Source organism: Numida meleagris, chromosome 6 (assembly GCF_002078875.1).
Source record: "Numida meleagris isolate 19003 breed g44 Domestic line chromosome 6, NumMel1.0, whole genome shotgun sequence".
Classification (NCBI taxonomy): domain Eukaryota; kingdom Metazoa; phylum Chordata; class Aves; order Galliformes; family Numididae; genus Numida; species Numida meleagris.
The window spans coordinates 47,532,090-47,551,424 of NC_034414.1; the positions used below are offsets into that span (position 1 = coordinate 47,532,090).

The following is a 19,335-nucleotide window of genomic DNA, read 5'->3' on the forward strand; positions in this document are numbered from 1 at the left end:
TTTCTCACCTCTCCTCTCCAAAACTTCCCAATCTCTCATTAGAAAAGGATCAGAGACAGAAGCTGGTTTGAAAATAAAGATGAGCACACAAAAGATTTTGCCTAGCCGTAAAAATGCGAAAAAGAGAAACTGTGCTACAGGCACACGTTGTTCCTGTGTTTGTTATTTAAACAGGTGGTAAAGAAAATAACTGTCCACTTCAAGGTATCCCTAGAAATAATGTAGCTGAAGAGTTTTTGTGTTTTTCAATTTGCAGATCACAAAGCATGCACTGGTGCTAGTTCAGAGCTCTGGAGCAAATTTAAGTCTATGCGATGTACACTTGATTTTCTCTGTGCATCCAGAAAACAATAATCCCTGAACTTATGGGGGCCTGTACTTGGTGAATTGCTTCCTGCAGATCCAGTCTGGCACCACTCTTGAGATGAAATCATATCTACTCAGTCTACCCTCGTTTGTCGTCTGAAGTTTAGTCCTTGCTGAAGGATATTTTATGTGAATCATGAGGAATTCTCTTCTGTTTCACTAATATAATATCCAACCAAATACTATTTCCTACAAATCAGGCTGATTTTTTTCTTGCCCTTCACCAGTTGGCATGGAAAGCAATTCTATTACACTATGGTTACCTTAGGAAAAAAGCCTGTGCCTTGTGGAATGCTCTTAGTGCATGCGGCACCCTTGAAAGGCTGTGCTTAACTAATACAAGTTGAGTTTGTTCTGCATAAGTGAGCCCAGGATCTCCCTTGTGCTGCAGGTGGGACTTTGCCCTTCACCTTGGGACAGGTTATGCCTGTGGTGCAATACAAAGCCACCATCCTCCCAGTGGCACCATGCCAGTCTCTTTTCCACACTGACATTGTTATCTCTGCTGACTTGTGCAAACCAAAAGTAGAGGTATGATTGGAGCCTTCTGTGGCCAACCAAGATTTATCCAATGAAAACCACTTCACTTGTTTGCTATGCCCCCTTGCCTTGATTCTCAAATTTGTAGAGGTGCATAGAGGTTAAAAATAATTTGCACTTTGAGCTTTAAATTCCTCTGTGGCATCTCAAACAGAGTACAGAAAGCTCCCGAAGCCTCTCCTGGTTCTTTCAGTCCTGACACTAGAGGGTTGGCTTTATGAATAGGTAGGCTTGAGTTAACAGAGACAACTCGGATTAAAATCGATGTGCTCAGGCATAATTGATAAATTTGATTAAATATCAACATAAAATATATCATAACTTTTCTTACCATTATCAGTCATAATTTATGCTTTAACACACAACCATCTACCTCTGCATATTGTTATTCTGCCTCTGCTATTTGCTATCAGACAAGGGAAAGCATTTGTGAAATACCGCCACATCTAAAAATATCCCTGCTGATGTAATTAATAAAAAATGATATTCTTTTAAAATTTGGTAATGATAAGGGCACGTGTTAGTACTACAAGGAAGGAAAAAAAAGTTTGCCACAGAAGCAATGTCAAAAAAAACCCCAAACCATTTCAGAATCCACGTCCAAGAGTTTGCCCTTCTGACAGAGCTGGACAACTGCACAGTCTCTAAAACTGCTGTTCAACACAAGTGTAATCTATAAACACCAGGAATCCACCCCAGCAGGCAGCTCAGGCATTCAGCTGGCATCTGCAATTCACATTTCATCTCTCATCATGCATGGGGCCAAAGCAAACCTCCTGCAACTCCTGCATCTCTTTCATTCATTCCTCTCTGCCATTGGAAGAGGTGGAAGGGTTTCTTTAACTACTATTGTGCCTTCCAATGTGAGTCCTACGGTGCCTATAACCTTTGCATTACCTAATGAGCTCCGCATTTACTTCATCTGCAAAACCCAAGGCTTCTCAACCCCCTTCTTTATTCCCTACCTCCTGAAAGAGAGATTTCTTAGCTGGATTCCCTCACCTCATCTTTCTGTGAAATGTGGTATTTGTAGCCAGTGCCAAAGGAAAGCTTTTTCTGGCACCTCAGTTGGCTGGAGACATAAAGACATATTTTACTTAAGTACTATGAGACGCTTCCTGATCTCATTTACACCAGCATGTATCCAACTCAGTCAGAGAAATTACACAACATAAAATCAGTCTCAGAGAGCTCACATTCAGACTCCAACTATTTAAATTGCTTGTTTGAAAGAACTGCCTTATTAAAATGTCTAATGACTGTCTCCTGCTTCAAAACCAAAGATAAATGTTCGTTAGAAGGGACTAAATGAGAACTTGAAATTGCAGTCTAGATAGAGAACACTTGAATTCCAAGGAATATTGTTACTTATAAAACCAGTTGCCTAATCGTGAAGATAACCTTTAAAAATAAACAATCAGTGTTGAGTTGCTAGTCTGTTGGTGGCTCTACAGCCTATATGCTGCAATTCTGCAATTTCTGCAACATGTAATTTCTGAATTCTCTCTGGTTTTTGAAGACACTTGCCATTAGCAGTTTTAACTTTCTTATTACTAAAAAATATCTGAATGCCATGTTTACAGAAGCTGCCAACTGTTTTTTGTTGTTTTGCAGAGTTTGTTATTCTTTGAATTCACTGAACAGAAAAAGTATTCACAGAGCAAGCATAGTAGTGGCATGAGCATCCCAATGTTGTTCTCCCAGTGTGACCTGAAGTTACCTTTTGTTACAGCAGTGCTCAGGGAGGGATAGCAGAGATTGCTTCTGCTCTGGACTAAGATGTGACATGGGAACAAATAGAAGGCAACATTATGACAGAGGCAGAGAGCAGAGCAAGTGTAATGAAAATTGTTTGCATTTGCAGCAGGTAATTCCAGCCTACAGAATTCTTGGAAGTCGCTATGAGACACAGATTAGATTTTAAGAAGCTTTATATGGTATGTGTGCCTATATATATGTGTATATATGTGTGTCCTTTTCAATATCTTTATTGATGACCTGGATGAGGGCATTGAGAGCACCCTCAGTAAGTTTGCAGACGACACCAAGCTGGCAGGAAGTGTCGATCTGCCTGGGGGTAGCAAGGCCCTACAGAGAGATCTGGACAGGCTGGATCTCTGGGCTGAAGCCAATGGGATGAGGTTCAAGACCAAGTGCCAGGTCCTGCACTTTGGCCACAACAACCCTACGCAATGCTACAGGCTTGGGGCAGAGTGGCTGGAAGACTGTGTAGAGGAAACAGACCTGGGGCTGTTGGTCGATGCTTGGCTGAGCATGAGCCAGCAGTGTGCCCAGGTGGCCAAGAGGGCCAATGGCATCCTGGCTTGTATCAGAAATAGTGTTGCCAGTAGGAGTAGGGAGGTAATTGTCCCTCTTCACTCAGCACTGGTGAGGCCCCACCTCGAGTACTGTGTCCAGTTTTGGGCCCGTCACTGCAAGAAAGACATGGAGGCCCTGCAGCATGTTCAGAGGAGGGCGACGAAGCTGGTGAGGGGTCTGGAGCACAGGCCTTATAAGGAGCAGCTGAAGGAGCTGGGATTGTTCAGTCTGGAGAAGAGGAGGCTCAGGGGAGACCTCATCACTCTCTACAACTACCTGAAGGGAGGTTGTAGTGAGCTGGGGGTTGGCCTCTTCTCCCTTGTAACTAGTGACAGGACAAGGGGGAATGGCCTCAAGTTGCGCCAGGGGAGATTTAGGTGAGACATTAGGAAGTACTACTTTTCTGAAAGAGTGGTCAGGCGCTGGAATGGGCTGCTCAGGGAGGTGGTTGAGTCACCGTCCCTGGAGGTGTTCAAGAAACGTTTAGATACAGCGTTGAGAGACATGGTTTAGTGGGGTTATTAGTGGATGGTTGGACTGGATCTTGTAGGTCTTTTCCAACCTAGCTAATTCTATGATTCTGTGATTCTGTATATCTCTCAAATATTCCTTTGAGTATTTCTATTGATACGGGCTACTAAGAAACTGAATTCTTCTCCCCATATGCAAATCTCAGCCCCTTAGCCATGCCACAAGGCCAATCTTATCTTTATCTGAGTTTCTTTACCCTGGAGAAGGGAGGGTCAAAGGAAATCAGTGGCACTGAAAGATAAACTAGAATGTCTTATATGAGCCTATCTAACAGCTGTTAGAGTGGAAGATTAGCAGCAAGAACGAGTTAGTATCTGTGTCCAGTGGAAATCTCTCAGATTCTGGAACAGGCCAGCTGAGTTCAGTGTTGGGCTGTGCCTGACTTATCTCTGTTTCTCAGTTCTGCAGCTCTAGACCTGAACCACTGTGACATCCTCCAACTACTGCGCAAGCTTGGTCATGTGAATAGATACTTTGCACCTGACTATACAAAGATCACTGATGCACCAAAAGATGACAAAGGATTCACACTAGATCACATCGAGCAGCTTGCAGTCACTTTACAACATACTATAAAGTACAGCATGACAGCATCAAAATTAACAGCTTGAGACATGAAGACCTGCAAACAGTCTGCTGGCTGAAAGAACAGAGGTCCTCAGCTCTGTTTCTTTTTGCAGTCCTACCAGGAAATCCCCATTGCTCAAGAAACACAGACAGTAAACAATACTGTATGATGATGAAATCTAAACACCTCCCATTATTACCTGAGCTTCTACCCTGATGCCTTCATATTCTGCCTTCATTTTCTTCTGAGCATCCTCATCAACGCTGGGATCACCTATCCTGTTGAACAAGGAAGCAGCTTCCTCTAGCAGCGTTTCCAGCAGGACCGACTGATTTAAGACGTCATTCAGCAGAACCTGAGCATGGCTCAGCTGCCACTGCTTCTCCTTTAAGCCAAGCTGCAACTCAATGTCAGGCTCCAAGGTCACCCTCATGTTGTGAATCCACATGTAAAACTCATCTTGAGCTTTCAGGTACTCACTCCAGTGCAGCCAGACCCACTCAATACGGCTGTTGGGGAGAGCAAGAGAGATGAGTTAGGTGAAATCATGATGGGATCAGTGCAGACTGACAAACTCAAAAGGCATTCAAAGAAAAATTCGGCATTTTTTAAGCTGCACTGATTTTAGAAGGTCACAATTCACTTCTCAGGTTCTCCCTGCTCTGGGGAGGAAATATTCTGTAAAAGGTACCTACGTCTAGCAAAACTCATCATTCAAGTCCATGAGGTGGACTTGGTTGGACTAGATGATCACAGTGGCCTTTTCCAACCTTACTGACTCTATGATTCTATGAGATGAAGGGAGAGTGAGATGAGGTGCCATCATCTTTCCCAGCCCTACTCCACTCCCCTAAGATGTTCCATATGCTCATGGGGCTGGGATTAGCCACTATGGCTAGCTGCAATCCAGGCAGAAAGCACTTGGTGAAGGCACTAGATGAAACAAACACTTAAATAAAATAGAACAGTGTTGTGCTTTTCTTACCTGTGACAGTGAGTAATGTAAATGGCTGTCTCTTCCCACAAGGCTTTAATGTGTCTCAGCTTAGACAGTACTTCGTGTTTCTTATCCTCACTGATACAGTGAAGAGCAGCATCTGCCTTCGCAAGAATCAAGTCCATTTTCAACATGCCTTCTGGTTCCAGATCACGTATTTTCTATGAAAAAGATTAAATGAGAATGAAAACTTGAAAAAGGAGCAAGCATAACTGATGAAATTTAATCTTAGCTTTTTCCAGGAGTTATTAAGTCCCTGCTGCAAAGCTTCACCTGAGTGGAAAATAAGAACTTCCCCTTAACCATCTAGACTTCGTTCTTTATCGTTAACATTCTAACCATTAAACCTTACTTTTAACCATCCTACAGGATTGAATTGAACTGAAAACCATAAGGCAGTTGAAAAACATTTTGTTAGCTAAAAAAAAAGGCCATCTCCACATCTCAATTACAAAGTCATGAAGCTATTTAAAAGGTCTCCTATTGCAACTAAAAGATGCAGCAGAAAACAAGCCAAGAGAAACTAATTAGTGGAATTTTGTCTGCTACCACATTTTACTCTGATCCTAAATTGCTAAGCTATGAATTAGTGAAAATGTGTATCTTGCACTAATCAGAAAGCCAAGAACCTCAATTAAGCTATCTTATCTGAAGCAAACTTTCATTCCTTACCCAAAGACAGAAAATTAGCACAATTTCTGTACAGTATTACAGAATAACTATGTCCAGACTTGGGTGTAGCTTTCAGCATCACTTTATACAAACTTCTGATCTAATCAAATGCCTTTTCTTGCTGTTCTTCCACAAACTCCTGGCATTCTGCAGCCTCTCAAGTTGCAGGAAAAGTCTTCTATAATGAAAACATTGAGAGGTTTAAAGCTAGCAACTACTTACGGAAATATTAGGCCCACGGGATATGTTTCAAGAAAATAAAATAAAATTGAAAAAGCCAATCCAGTTATTGCAAAGGTGACACCAAATCACAGGCCTTTGAATTTCCAGACTCACATTTTGGGAAAAGACTATTTTTTGGCACGTACACAGTACATCTGCACGCTATATGCAAATAGGTATTTGGACCAACTATCTACTATGAACAGTGTGATAAAAGGAATCCAAGAAAGCAGAATAAAGAGTAGAGAGAGAAAATAAAAGCTACAGTTATTGTTTAACAGGAAAAAAAATAGAGTAAAGCTCTGTTCAAAGCCTGACATTTTCCCGGAACTTAAAGTGAAAGCAAACAACAGCCAGAGAGAAAGCAGTGGTTGTACAGGCATTCTACTTCAAATCTGTTTAAATGATTGCTATCGTTGCTGACATTTTCATCAGTAAATTAACAGAAAATAAACCACAGGAAGGAAGCGTGAAAAAAACAACTGCAAGCTAGATGTAAAAAAAGGAACTGAAAAATTATGACTGGATTTAAAAGCAGGCAATAGGTGACGTGGTGAGCACACCACAAGGGGACAGGGAATCCAGTCTGACAAAGAAGGCAGGATGAGGGAGCAGCAGGTGGGTAAGGTACAAACAGAAAGGGAGAACAGACACTTGTTTTTCTTTAGAATGATGAATTTCCAAAGTCTAGAATGAAAATCTCATCTATCATGATTTTGTGTGTGTTACAGATCTTCCCCAAAGCCCACAAAATTCAACATGCTTCAGTTCAGCTATATGAAATCACCACAGATCTCTAAAACTTGTATCTCTGCCATGGCTGCACTCCCTTTGCCAAACTACCACTCTCCTTACACAAGTTCCTGGACTTTCTGCCTGGTTTTGGAAACTGCATATATCAGTTTCCCAGACAAAAAGAAAAGATGAAAATTATTTAAGGGCAGAAATAAATCCATAGTCCATGAGGAAATACTCTAGGTTCTTATGATTGACGTGCCAGTCTAGCCATCGTCCATCACTCCAAGAACAGTATTTATATTAGGCCAGAGGCAAGTCGCAGCTAGGGAAAAAAAAACGAAGACATCGCTGCAACATTATGTAAAGCACCTTGCTCTCCATGTAAGCTTGCAATATTTTCTCAGAGCTGTTAAACTTTTTCAGAAGAAGCAGTCCAAACTTGAGTAGACACAAAACTGCGTACTGTTGGGTAAATTACAATGGAAAATATTCATTTAAAGATTGGTTTAAAGTACAGATAGTTAGAATTGACGGTAATACAAGTATAAAAACAGTTTCAGTGTTCCTCACAGAAATATCACCACTCCCTCTAATCATGAATGGTATAAATTGGAGAAAAAGGAGCGTATCATTTTCTGGGATTATAAGAGCAAGATAACATCTAATGAAACTGAATTTAATGAATGCAACATCACAGTAAGACAGCAGGCACAATCTACAATGGGATCTCTGTGAGAGAGTTATACAAGAGATTAAGTCAGAACAACAAAAAATGAAAACATTCACCTTTTAATTAGATGGATTAGAAAGGGGAGCTGTAAATCTTCTTATCACGTCTTATGGAAAAAGACAAGTGGATTACTCTAGACCAGCCATTACTAGGACACTTGCAATCTTTCTTTATCAGTGCCAGAGTCTTCAAGAAGATGGAACACTAAAGTCCAATTCTCTCATGTAATATACTGGGCTTTTGCAAATCACTATCTAGTAATTACAAGTAGCAACTCAGTCTCCTTTTCAGGTTTGAACATGCTCATAGGAGAGTGTAAACACTTTAACCTGGCAAACCTGCTGCTCATCTTCCAAATCAATGAGAATGCCTTGGAAGCCAGTGTGGTCAAATTGTTCTCATCTTTTTCTGCAATGGCTGTAACAATTCTGCAGATAGAAAACTTAGAAAGAAGAAAGTGGCAAGCCCATCCACACAGGACCAATATTCCAGCAGCTATATGTAGCCTGTAGCTTCCTAATAGAAAACCCCAGAACTCACAGCAGTAAGTGCAACTGTTGGCAGTGATAGCCACTTCTGAACCACCACATCACTCTTCCCTTACCTCTGTCTCTCTCAGCCTGGCTTCTAGGGCAGATCGAGGTCCCTTGGTGTTATCATTGATACTCAGTCTCTCTTGGATGGCCTTCATCCAAGCTTCTGCATTCTCCACGCTGCTGTCAAATTCATCCTGTAGCTGCTGAGTCATTGCATTCAAAGAAACTGAAAGGATAATAAGAAGAAAACTAAGCTTTTAGGTTAAAATCTAAATAGGAATGCATTCAAGGAAACCTAAAGGATGGGGTGTGCATGGGGGAGGTAGGGGAGGAAAATAATGATGCTGTAGCTTTCCTTTTTATTGATGATACAAAAAACTTCACCCATCTAGCATTCAGCAGAGTGCAGAGAAGACACCTGCACTGCAGCTTTCCCAAATGAAAATCTACCAGGAAACAAAAAGAAGGTAGGGAGTAATGGGAGGCTCCAGAAAAATAAACAGATTTAATTCAAAGTTTTCGAATGAGATTAATTTGATGTTTGTGGTGTATTCCAGATTGGCTATATAAATCACAAACATATTCTGTCTCTGCTCAAAGCCTAGTCAGTACAAAACACTCCTTGTGCCCTTCCAAGCTCATGTACAGAACGTGACACCAGACTTGCACAGCAATTGGCATATGCTTAACTTAGAGTTCTATAAGCCCTTTAAAGCTGGTGAGATCAGCATCAGATGCTTAGGCCCTCAGTTAACTTGTTCTGCTGAGAGCATGGAGAGGTCTGAAGGCACATGCAGTGAGTCTGGGAGAGACTGATGCAATGGGAACCGGCCAGCAGCTGCCCCAACAAAGCACTAGAAGCCATCACGTGGGAACATCAGCACTTATAAATTTCTTCTCTTTATATTTCTTTTATTCCATGCCAGGCTCTTGTATGCTGCACTGAGCTTTTCATTTTCCCCTCCCTCTCTCATTCCCCTTCCTAAATAGTGAGTGGATGTGATGGCTGCTTGCTCTGTTAACATATTCTTGTGTCTTCTCTGGTCAGGCTGCAGGCTCCCTGCTGCCCAGATAGTACACAGTAACTCTACAGTAGGGGAGAGCCATCCTCTGTCAGCCATTAGGCACTGCCCTGCTGAACTTGACTAATAAGGATTAATCATAATGAAGCCCCTAAACATCAGCTCTACTGAAGTGAACAGAAAGACAGCCACCAACATTAAATAGTTTTGGATCACATCCTACAGCTACCGCCAGCCAAGCAGCTAATGTTTCCTGTAAATTAAAATATTCTTACTCTTTGTTATTCATCATAGAAATATTTTCTCAGCACAAAGCATGAGGACTAATTATTGAGCCTGAGTTTTTTGCACAGAATTCCATGCTATAGCAGTCCCCTCTGTTTCCAATTCATGTGGATGAAACTGCTCAGTCTGTGAGGCAGAGCATGGCTTTTGGTGAAGCTGGACCGAAGGGGTTTTGTAACCATTTTAACTCTCAGCAGCTTCATCTTTATAAGGGAGAGCCATCCTGTGCCTGCCCAGTGGCAGAAAGCTTCTCACCATCCTGCTGATGTTCTTCTTAGTGATGCACAAGGATTCATGCCATATCAGATGTTCCTCCCTCTAGCTCCTGGTGCATTTTGTTCCGTGTCAGACCAGGAGAAATGAGACATTTGCACGCACAACACTGAAGTCTGGCAACAAAAACAGTCTAAATTGTTGCTCCTCAGCCTTCAGCAGGCCTGATGCTCAACAGCTCCATGTCAGAGAGAGTACTGCACCTATAGATCAGCAGCTATCCTGCCCCCAAGGATGGGTCCAGTCTCACTGTGCAGCCATGGGGAGCTGCGTTTGCATGGAAGGGAGTGGGAGATGGCAGACAAGGTAAAACTCAAAGCTGTAACTCTCAGAGCTAGAGGGCAGTTTTAAAGAAGAGTGACTTCGCCTTGAAGAAATTAAAGAATAGAACAGGATGTACTGGATTTAGTGAGGGTGGCATGGTGTGGAGCAGCTACTAGGCATAAGATAGGATATATAATTAAAACTAAAATCATTGACTTGCATTACAAGAGTCCTAAGGATGAAGCCAGCTCATGGAGTAATGTTATTTTCAGAGACTTGTCAGGTAGCTGCGTCCTCCAGTGACTGGTGCAGAACTGCCATTTCCCAGCTATAATAATCTAACTCGCAGAAGAGAGCACACAGCTCTGCAGCTGACTGATGGGCTCCATTTCACATTAACATAACTGGTAGCCATACAGGGACTGTCCCCTAACTACTTTCACATTACATACATACATTTCTGGGCAAATGGTATCTGAATGCATGAGTGTAAGCCAATTCCAGTTATGCTCTCATGAAATGAAAACTCATGGTACATTTGCTGGATAGACTCAGATGAAGAGTGACATTCATTTCCTAGGAGAGGTTTCTATTCCTGGTCACATCCGTATCATATTTAAAATTGGCTTCAGGACTCTAGTGAGTCTCTATGAACTAGCTCATAGAGACCACTGTGTTATTCCTGTCTCACTTCTTATAAAAAGCATAGGGCAGTCAAGTAGGGCTAAGAAACACTGGAAAACCTACTGCTATCTTTCACAGAGAAACCCTACTCACACTCTGCCCTCATGCTGCCGTCCTATGAGAGCGAGGATTTTCTGTCTTAAAACCAGAAGCACAGTCCCACATCCCACACACAGGCATTCCCTGCACACAGCCAACAGGAAGCATGGAAAATGTTTTTTCAATGTTAAGATCACCAGTTTGTAAAGGAAGAGAAACACCTTGTTACTCCAACTGCCTGCATAACATCATTTACTGATTTCTACCAAGTAATTAATGCAATCCAGCATTGTAAAGATGATTAAATTGAGCATGAACTCTGACCCAGTACCAGGCAGATTTCCTGGGCTATGAGCTGCTGTAGGTGACAGCTGTCTGCCTGGTAGGGCCACGTCCTCCCTCTTTCCCAGCACTGGGCAGTCAGATCCCAGCAAAGCACTTAGCAATGGACTCCTAAGGCCTTCTATTTTGGAAGACCTCACAAGCCTTAAAGGCATGGGTTGGAGGTTTTCTGACTTTCTGCCTGCTTGGAAAGAAGAATAGCTGTCAAAGCTACTTGAAATTTGGCAGTAACTGTAATATAGCTTTTTTGCAAGCAATCCTAAGGCTAGAATACACGATTACTGGATAAGTGTTATGAATCCAGAGTATTTACCCCTTTCCTGCTACATCATTGGGACTAAATGATTGAGCAATACTGGAGAAAAAATGCAGGGCTGTGATCAGTACTGAAAATACAAAGCAGATGTGGCAGCCCCTGAAGTGGGCCAGAGCTGTTGAGTAGTGCAGAAGCAGCACTGATGGACCAGCCTGCAGCAGCAGCAGGCCACTGGGGCCACCTGCACCACAGTGCTCCTGTCTCAGGTCATGGGCACTAGGATCCGCTGCACCAGGGAAGGCTGCCCCTTAATCATAGGTGCAATCCTCTGAGCAGTTGGTACCAATTTATTTTTATCACAGTCATTTTCAAAAGCATGTAGCTATTTGAAACAATATTTCATTTTAATGCCACTTGAATCGTGTATTAATTCACACTGTGGAAGGCATATTTATACTGCAAGAAGCATTTAGCATCTCTATGCATATGTTACTAAATGAGGGTAATAAGCAACCATAAGAAGTTCTGGCACAGATTATGGGACACAGCATAACCCAGTTTTATTTCTCCAAGTGAAATAATGCAGTCACTTAGCACAGGTAAGGAGGAAGCATATTTCAAGGTGCTGAGCATAACTGGCTCAGGACAGCTCCTGCAGCACATGCAGATGTTATAATAAGTATGTTTATTCTTCATGAACAGGAAAATACAAGGCACAGATCAGCTCCAGGGCTCTTAAGCTGAACATCTCCCGCAGCAGTGGGCTTTCCATTAACTCTGATTAATCCCCCATGGCCCCAAAACACTGTTGGAAGTGCCTGGCTAGTGCTGCAGAAGGCATGATGCCTCAGCCCAAGGATCCCAAGGCAACAGCATGATGCAGATCTGCTCAGTCCCTCGTGCGATCCAGACAGCATTCCTGAAGCCACATTTCTCCAAGCACTTCCCCATTTTGTTTCTACTTCCAGCATTCTTCCTGGTGCATCTAATAGCTCTCACTAGGGTATCATGAGATTTAATATTTGTAATTCAGTACTGCGAGTTTTTAAAGTTATTTTGCAAGTGCAGTGTCTTCTTTGTAGGATTATCCTATTATTTTGCAGTGTTTCCTGATGTTCTTTCTTCCTCTCTGCCAAGTCATGCAGCTTTTTTTCCTTAAACTTCTTAAAACATTCCTTACAATCACTCCAATTTTAAACGTTCTTTTAAAACTGACATCTATAAAACACAGGCTCTTATATAGTTTCAGTATGTCTTGGCTTCCTGTATTCATGTACTACTTGACTAGTTTCCAGAACCAAGTTCTTACAAAAATAAAAGGAAAGTACAAAAATGCTGCAGGAAATTCAAATCACTCGCAATTAGGAAGGCCGTTTTCCAATTACTGAAATACTTCAAACTTTTTGTAACTCTTTCCATTTGGTTCTGGGATTGCACATGAAAAAGATTTGCAAAAACCCCACTGGAGTGTGTCAAATTTTGTACAGATGCATGAATTTGGAAGCAGTTGCAATTCTGGGAATTGTTTGGTTCCTGGAATAATTTAATAACTCTTCAGTGTAAAAGGAGCCAAGCAAAGACACAGAGCTGGGAGCTCCAAATGCTGCAGGCTGGGGAGTGTCAACGGTTTACGGGTGTTTGGCCCGGTTCCGTGACGAAGGGGACGGGGGATCCACGGGTCCACGCCCCGGGAAAAGGGAAAAGGGGAAAAAGGGTAAGGAGATGGCCCTGAGAGCAAAGAACAGCGGCAACAATCTGAGGAGAAACAAACTAATTTACTAGAATAAGATATCGGAATGCAAAACAACACACTATAATACAATATAATTACAATTTAAGCTGATAAATCCAATACAGAGAGAGAGAATGTCCCAAAATCAAGGTAGGCCTTACTCTACAACCGACGATAAGACGGCTGGAGAGCGAGGTGCTGCCAAGACGAGAGACGGCGGAAAAAGGGACGAGGTCTCGTGATCTGCGAGTTTTTATACTGCGAGCTTTTATCTTCTCCCTCTGGCTGGAAATGGTAACAGAGGAGAAAAGTACTGTGGGGACTGTAGTAGTCCTTCTCTTCTGAGAACCAGGTATATCCACTACATGACGTTATGATGTGGAATACCAATAACTGAAAATCACAAAACCATGACAGAGAGGAAGAGTGCTCATGGAGAGAACTGTTCGTGGTCAGCTCCAGGAGGTGCTGCTTGGAGCCACATTTCTGGCAACTTTGTCATCACGGGACCGAAAGCCTCCAGCAAAGCCTCAGCCAGACAGAGCAGAATTAAACCAGCTGAGTAAGTGCAAAAGACCTTAAGGTTGCAAACAGAAGATTTAACAATTTCCAGGATGTTTTAGAGGTTCAAAACATTAGTCCCATCACCCTGTCCATCTTCCAACACAACCTTTTCCTGTGTTATTTGCAGTTAATATTTATGACAGTTAGCAATTGTTTGCCCTAATTAATGAGCTAGAGATTAAATAAGATGTTTGTTTATATATATATATATTTTAAATAAACACATCCACAACCAAGTTACAAGCATCCCCTTCAACTGAGGAATGCTAACATCACGAGTACTGTAGCACTCATGCATATCATAACCACCTCCTTTCTCCTGCAAAAGAATCCATGGAAGCCTACAGCTAATGCAAGACATTCAGTTACAGCATGATCACACCAGACAATGTAATATCCATTTGATACAAAACCAAAAACTGTTTGTCAGACAAATTCCGAGCTGGACTAACTGAAAGGGTCTGATTTTTTCAACTGATTTTTTAAGATTAATGTCAGACTTTGGTGAGAGGCAGTGCAAATGGGATATTGTTTTGCTTTATACCACTCATCTGTAAAGAACACAATTCCCAGGTCTAGCAAGTCACTTCCTAAAAGGAATAAATTTTAAAAAACGTTCAAAATATTAAACTAGTTCCATTTCTGAATGGAATTGTCATGTGCAAATGAGGCAGAGATGGGTTCTGGGGCTGTTCTCCCTGTCAGAACGGAGCAGTAGAGCTGACCATTGTAATTTTAGTTTTGATATTACAGTCTTCAACTCATTTGGAAAGAAAGCCTACAGGAGGAGATTTGATTACGATTCTCTCCCTCATTCCTACACTCCCTACTCACACCAACCTTAATGATTCTATGATTCTGTGGTTCCCAGCTCAGTCTAGGGGACAAGCAGATCTGCAATGGCTCAACTAGATTAGAAAGCTGCATGATTTAGTGCTGGTATAGAATTCATTTTTACCTTCAGAGAGATAGAGTATCTGCATTAAGTATCTGCCTGTTTTAGATTTTGATCTCCTAGCCCCACATTATTGTGACACTAACCAGCTTTCAGAGTGTTTTCTCCCTCAGCCCACCTGCAGACTTGGGCAGTGCTCTGTCCCCTTTACATTACACCTCAGGATCAAAGGTGCAGTGTTTCTTGCTTCTAGCTAATAAGGAAATACTTAATCTGACAAGAATTAAATTGGTATTTCAGATGCTAGGCCAGTGGTGAAAATACTGCAGAGAGTGATTTTAACCATTCATAATACATACCCCAGAAGTTCCCCAATAAACATGCAGATGTCTGTCTGATGATTTCAAAGACAATGACAACAGGCTCGCTTTCCTAGTCACCTTTCACAGACTCTTTAGTCTGGGAAATCACAGGTTAAGCACCTCTACTCTAAAACCTCAGCAGAGATTTTTCATATCCAGGGTTTCTGCTTCTGAAATTTCCCTCAAAGGGAACCTGCTGCCAACCAGCAATCTCCACTTGGTGAACTCCTCTCCAGCTGCTGGAATAGGCTTGGCTTCAGCTTTGCTCAGCACCCAAAGAGTTTTACCATCAGTCAGCAAAAGTAAAAGCATTACAAGTCAACAGCATTAATCTCACGGTCTCTGAAGGCTGGAATTTATTCATTTAATTATTTCCCACTTGTTCTCTACAGCCCATGTGATCCCACAGCACTGGGTGCCAGTCACACCACTGATATATTGACTAATAAACTGAATCTTGGCTGGAGATCAGCAAACAATTCAGAGTAAGTAATATATCTAATAAACTGTTCCACTTTTGCGGTTCATATATTGTGTACTGACAATATAGTTTTCTCAAAGGGATGGTTATTCTTTACCATTTGCCAAATAAATTCTGCAAATTAGGTTGTTACACAGACTATAACCAAATAATTCTTCCTTGAGATTCTTCATTCCTCAGTTCTGGTTCCCCATCATTACCTGATTAAGACATTGTCCGCCTTCCCTGTCTGGCTAGCTAGCTGTGGCCCATCTCTTCTACATGCAGCCTGCCACATAGTAACTCCCACCATCACGACCCCAGCATGGTGGCCACATACAAACTGTGCCCTTCCACAGCACCCTGCAGTGGCCCAAAGTGCTCCATAGGGTGACACCTGTCCTGCAGAGATTACAGACTACATGTTAGAAAAGTTTCAGCAATGACAATAGAGCAACAGTGAGTACTTTGGGACACAGAGCCGCGGACAGAAGAAGGGACAACTGGAGATTACCACTGCATTTCCTGTGCTCCATGCAAGCTGCTGTGGTGCTGCCTGTGTCCTCAGCCCACCCCTTAGAGCCAGAGACACTCAGAGATCCTCCAGCCTTTCTGGTCCTGCTGGCATTAGCGAGAGGACTCAGACAGTGGTCTCACAGCAGAAAGGGCTAATTGCACCAAGCCTCAGGCTATCTGTGGGACACGGTGAGCTTGAAGCCCTGTGGGACCCCAGAGAAGTCAGCGTGAGAAAGAAGCACCTCCAGGCAGGGATCCAGGCACTGGTGGGACAACTTTCTTCTGCAGGAACCCCATGGCCTGAAGAGGACTGTAGTCTTGATGCAGGTGCTCAGGGCTATGGGATGTCAGCCTGTCTCCAAGTCTGTCTCTTTTCTCTTCTGCATCTTTCCTTCTTGCACATAACTGTGTCCACATTTGTTTCTAGGGGTTTTATGACTACAATTCCACCCCACGCCCCACTTCACCAAAAAACAGTCTTAAATCTTACTTGACCATCAGGCAAGTATCTTTGCCTCCAAGTGACCAGCTGTGTCCAACCTGGGAACACTAAGCACATAACCTTAAACCAACATTGTACAGCAAGTGTTTACCAGCCATGTTTGTTATAAAGTCATTTCCAAATACTAAACAAATATATTCTAAGAATTCAGTGTCTTTTTTTCCCTTCAGAAGAACAGCTGAAGGGCTAACTCTACAAAACATTTAATTTTTCATATCTATCTTTCAAATCATTATTATTAGAATAATGCTACTGGGACATAAATATGGAAAATATGGAATTGTTTAGTCTGGGGAAGATCTTATCACTCTCTACAGCTCCTGAAAGGAAGTTGCTCCAAGGTGGGGGTACCTCTTCTCACAGGTAACAGCGACAGGACAAGAAGGAATGGCCTCAACTTGCACCAGGGGACATTCAGGTTTGATATTAGAAAAAAAATATTCTCAGAAGAAGCGGTTAACCATTGGTACAGGCTGCCCAGGGAGGTGGTGAAGTCCTTGTCCCTGGAAGTGTTCAAGAAATGTGGAGATGTGGCACTGAGGGACATAATTAGTGGGCATGTTGGTGATAGGTTGATAGTTGGACTAGATGATCTCAGTAGTGTTTTCCAACCTCAATGATTCTATGATTCTATGAATAAGTGAGACTCATTGGAATAATAACAAAAAAGTAGCTAAAGTAATTAGGATATTCCTAATTTCAAGTGCTGAAGTTGTTGATTAAAGTAAATGTGTGATTTCCATAGGATCAAAGCCAATTACGATGGAGAAATCTGCTGAACTTGTACCAAACAGTAAGATCTGTTCATATGAAGAAAGAGAAAAATGATCACTGTAATAGCTAAACCATTGAAATGCTGTCAAAAGGATACATCAGGGTAAGTAAAGTCAGTCCCAGCCAGCCAGCATTCGGACATAATTTAAAGTAACATTTGCACTAAGCTGATAATGCCAGGCTGTGTACTGCAAAAAGGCAGCGGTTTGTGTTCAGACAAAGCTAGGTTCTGGGGCAGACAAGGCCTTCTTATGTCCTAAACAATACATTTTTGGAGCTGCCAGCAACCTCATCCCCAAGATCTTTACTCAGAAACAAAGTAGACCACTGCAAATCTGTGGCTCTAAATGAATTTTGAGTGGTTGAGAACATTTCTGGAACTGACTAAAGCAGGCTATTTTCCTGTGACTCATTTTTGCCTGAACTCTTGCAGTTTCCACATCTTCACCACCCTCCCCCTGTGCACGTTTGCCAGGCTCTGTGGGTTAAGGACCAGCTGAAGGCAGAAATGCGTTCCTGAAGAGATTGCTCCCAGCAGCAAGGGAGCTTGCTTCTGCAAGGAGAGCAACATCTCAGCGACATGTGTAGCCCAGCACACAACAGGGAGGCTGCATGCCTCCTGGATGAAGTAGCACTGTCTTTTTAGTCATCATGTTAGCCTGAATGAGGACTGGAATCCTAAGGTTTATAAAGCTAAAGGGTATTTCAACCTCCTCCTACTGAGCTTAATTAAAAACACAACTAAGCATAAAGCCGTGGCAGCACTCAGCTGCAAGTTGTATTGTCAGCAGTCCACATCTAGCAAGGAGGACCCGGGAGTTATTTAAAGCTGTGATCATGGGTAATTACCTTGCCAAGCAGCCAGGGTAAAGCTGATGCTTATTATTCTCACTCTTACACCATTCAATCTTAATCACCTTTTAAAAAATGAATATTGTAAGAAACCAAGGCTCTTTTTTTTTTTTTTCCCCTGTGAACGGCTGAAAAGATTTATCAGCTCTGCTCTATTTAGGTTCCATTGGGAATGCAGGGCCTACTTCTTCAAGCAACTTCAAAAATCCCACCCAAAGTATGATGAGCCAAATCCCCAGGGCCATCAGCTCCCAGAGGGCTAATGCAGATACACACCCAGGGCAAGTAATCAGCATCGGCAGTGGATCTGCATGCATACACTGGTGCATTTGACAAACACATTTCCTGAATGACGTGTCATTGCTCTGGTGGTTCTCAAACATTAAAATCAGGAAGAAGCATAAAAAGATACATATTACTTGCATTATAAAAATCTGTCATTCTTCTACAAGGAGTAGTACACATCACAGCACAAACTTAACTTTGGTCTAATAGAAATAATCTTTCCTCATTGACCTCCACAGCCATCTTCTAAAGGTGTTATATTTTAAATGCATACCATGTCACTCAAATCCTACCACCATATTTCCCCTTTAAATTCATAGTTCAGGGCTCAGCAAGAATCTCGCCAAAGGCTGATTCAGAGAACAAAGGAACCAGGTTATCACCTTCCCAAAAGAAAATGCATACATGTGTGATAGGTGACCACTGCTAAACTGCAGCCCAACAGAGCCTCCAACAACTGGACAATTTTCACAGAAGCCAGAAGGAGCACAGCATGAGTGATAAAGTGAGATGCAAATTATACTCCCTACTTAAAACTTAATATGGAATTTCTTTTATCTCTTCTTAATTTATTAGCTGAGGTGTGCAGTCGATACACTGGAGGGAAGGGAAGCCATCCAGAGGGACCTGGACAGGCTGGACAAGTGGGCCCACAAGAACCTAATGAGGTTCAACAAGGCCAAGTGCAGGGTGCTGCACTTGGGCCAGGGCAATCCCAGGTATTTATACAACCTGGGGGAAGAAGTACTTGAAAGCAGCCCTGCAGAGAGGGACTTGGGGGTCCTGGTGGACGAGAAGCTGGACATGAGCCAACAGTGAGCGCTGGCAGCCTGGAAGGCCAACTATGTTCTGGGCTGCATTAAAAGAGGAGTGGTCAGCAGGGAGAGGGAGGTGGTGGTCCCCCTCTACTCGGCTCTTGTGAGGCCCCATCTGGAGTACTGTGTCCAGGCCTGGGGCTCCCAGCACAAGAAGGACGTGGAGCTCTTAGAAAGAGTTCAGAGGAGGGCGA

The 19,335-nt window shown here is 42.5% G+C and overlaps 1 protein-coding gene and 1 long non-coding RNA gene across 11 annotated transcripts in view; one reads left to right on the forward strand and one right to left on the reverse strand.

Annotated features, from left to right (window-relative positions):
- The window catches only part of SYNE3 (spectrin repeat containing nuclear envelope family member 3), an 81,575-nt gene that overhangs the window by 49,282 nt on the left and 12,958 nt on the right, over positions 1 to 19,335 (reverse strand). For all 10 annotated transcript variants that reach the window (XR_002440218.1, XM_021401620.1, XM_021401621.1 and 7 more), the window contains exons 2-4: positions 8,288 to 8,445; positions 5,310 to 5,482; positions 4,524 to 4,833 (exon numbers count right to left, since the gene is read on the reverse strand). Coding sequence is in view for 9 of the 10 variants with exons in the window: in XM_021401620.1 (XP_021257295.1) it covers positions 4,524 to 4,833; positions 5,310 to 5,482; positions 8,288 to 8,445 (641 nt within the window). In the remaining variant the exon portion in view is untranslated. The remainder of the gene's footprint in view (positions 1 to 4,523; positions 4,834 to 5,309; positions 5,483 to 8,287; positions 8,446 to 19,335) is intronic.
- LOC110401038 lies at positions 13,416 to 18,452 on the forward strand. The gene is made up of 2 exons (XR_002440221.1): positions 13,416 to 15,422; positions 17,161 to 18,452. It is a non-coding gene; the product is annotated as an uncharacterized LOC110401038 (long non-coding RNA).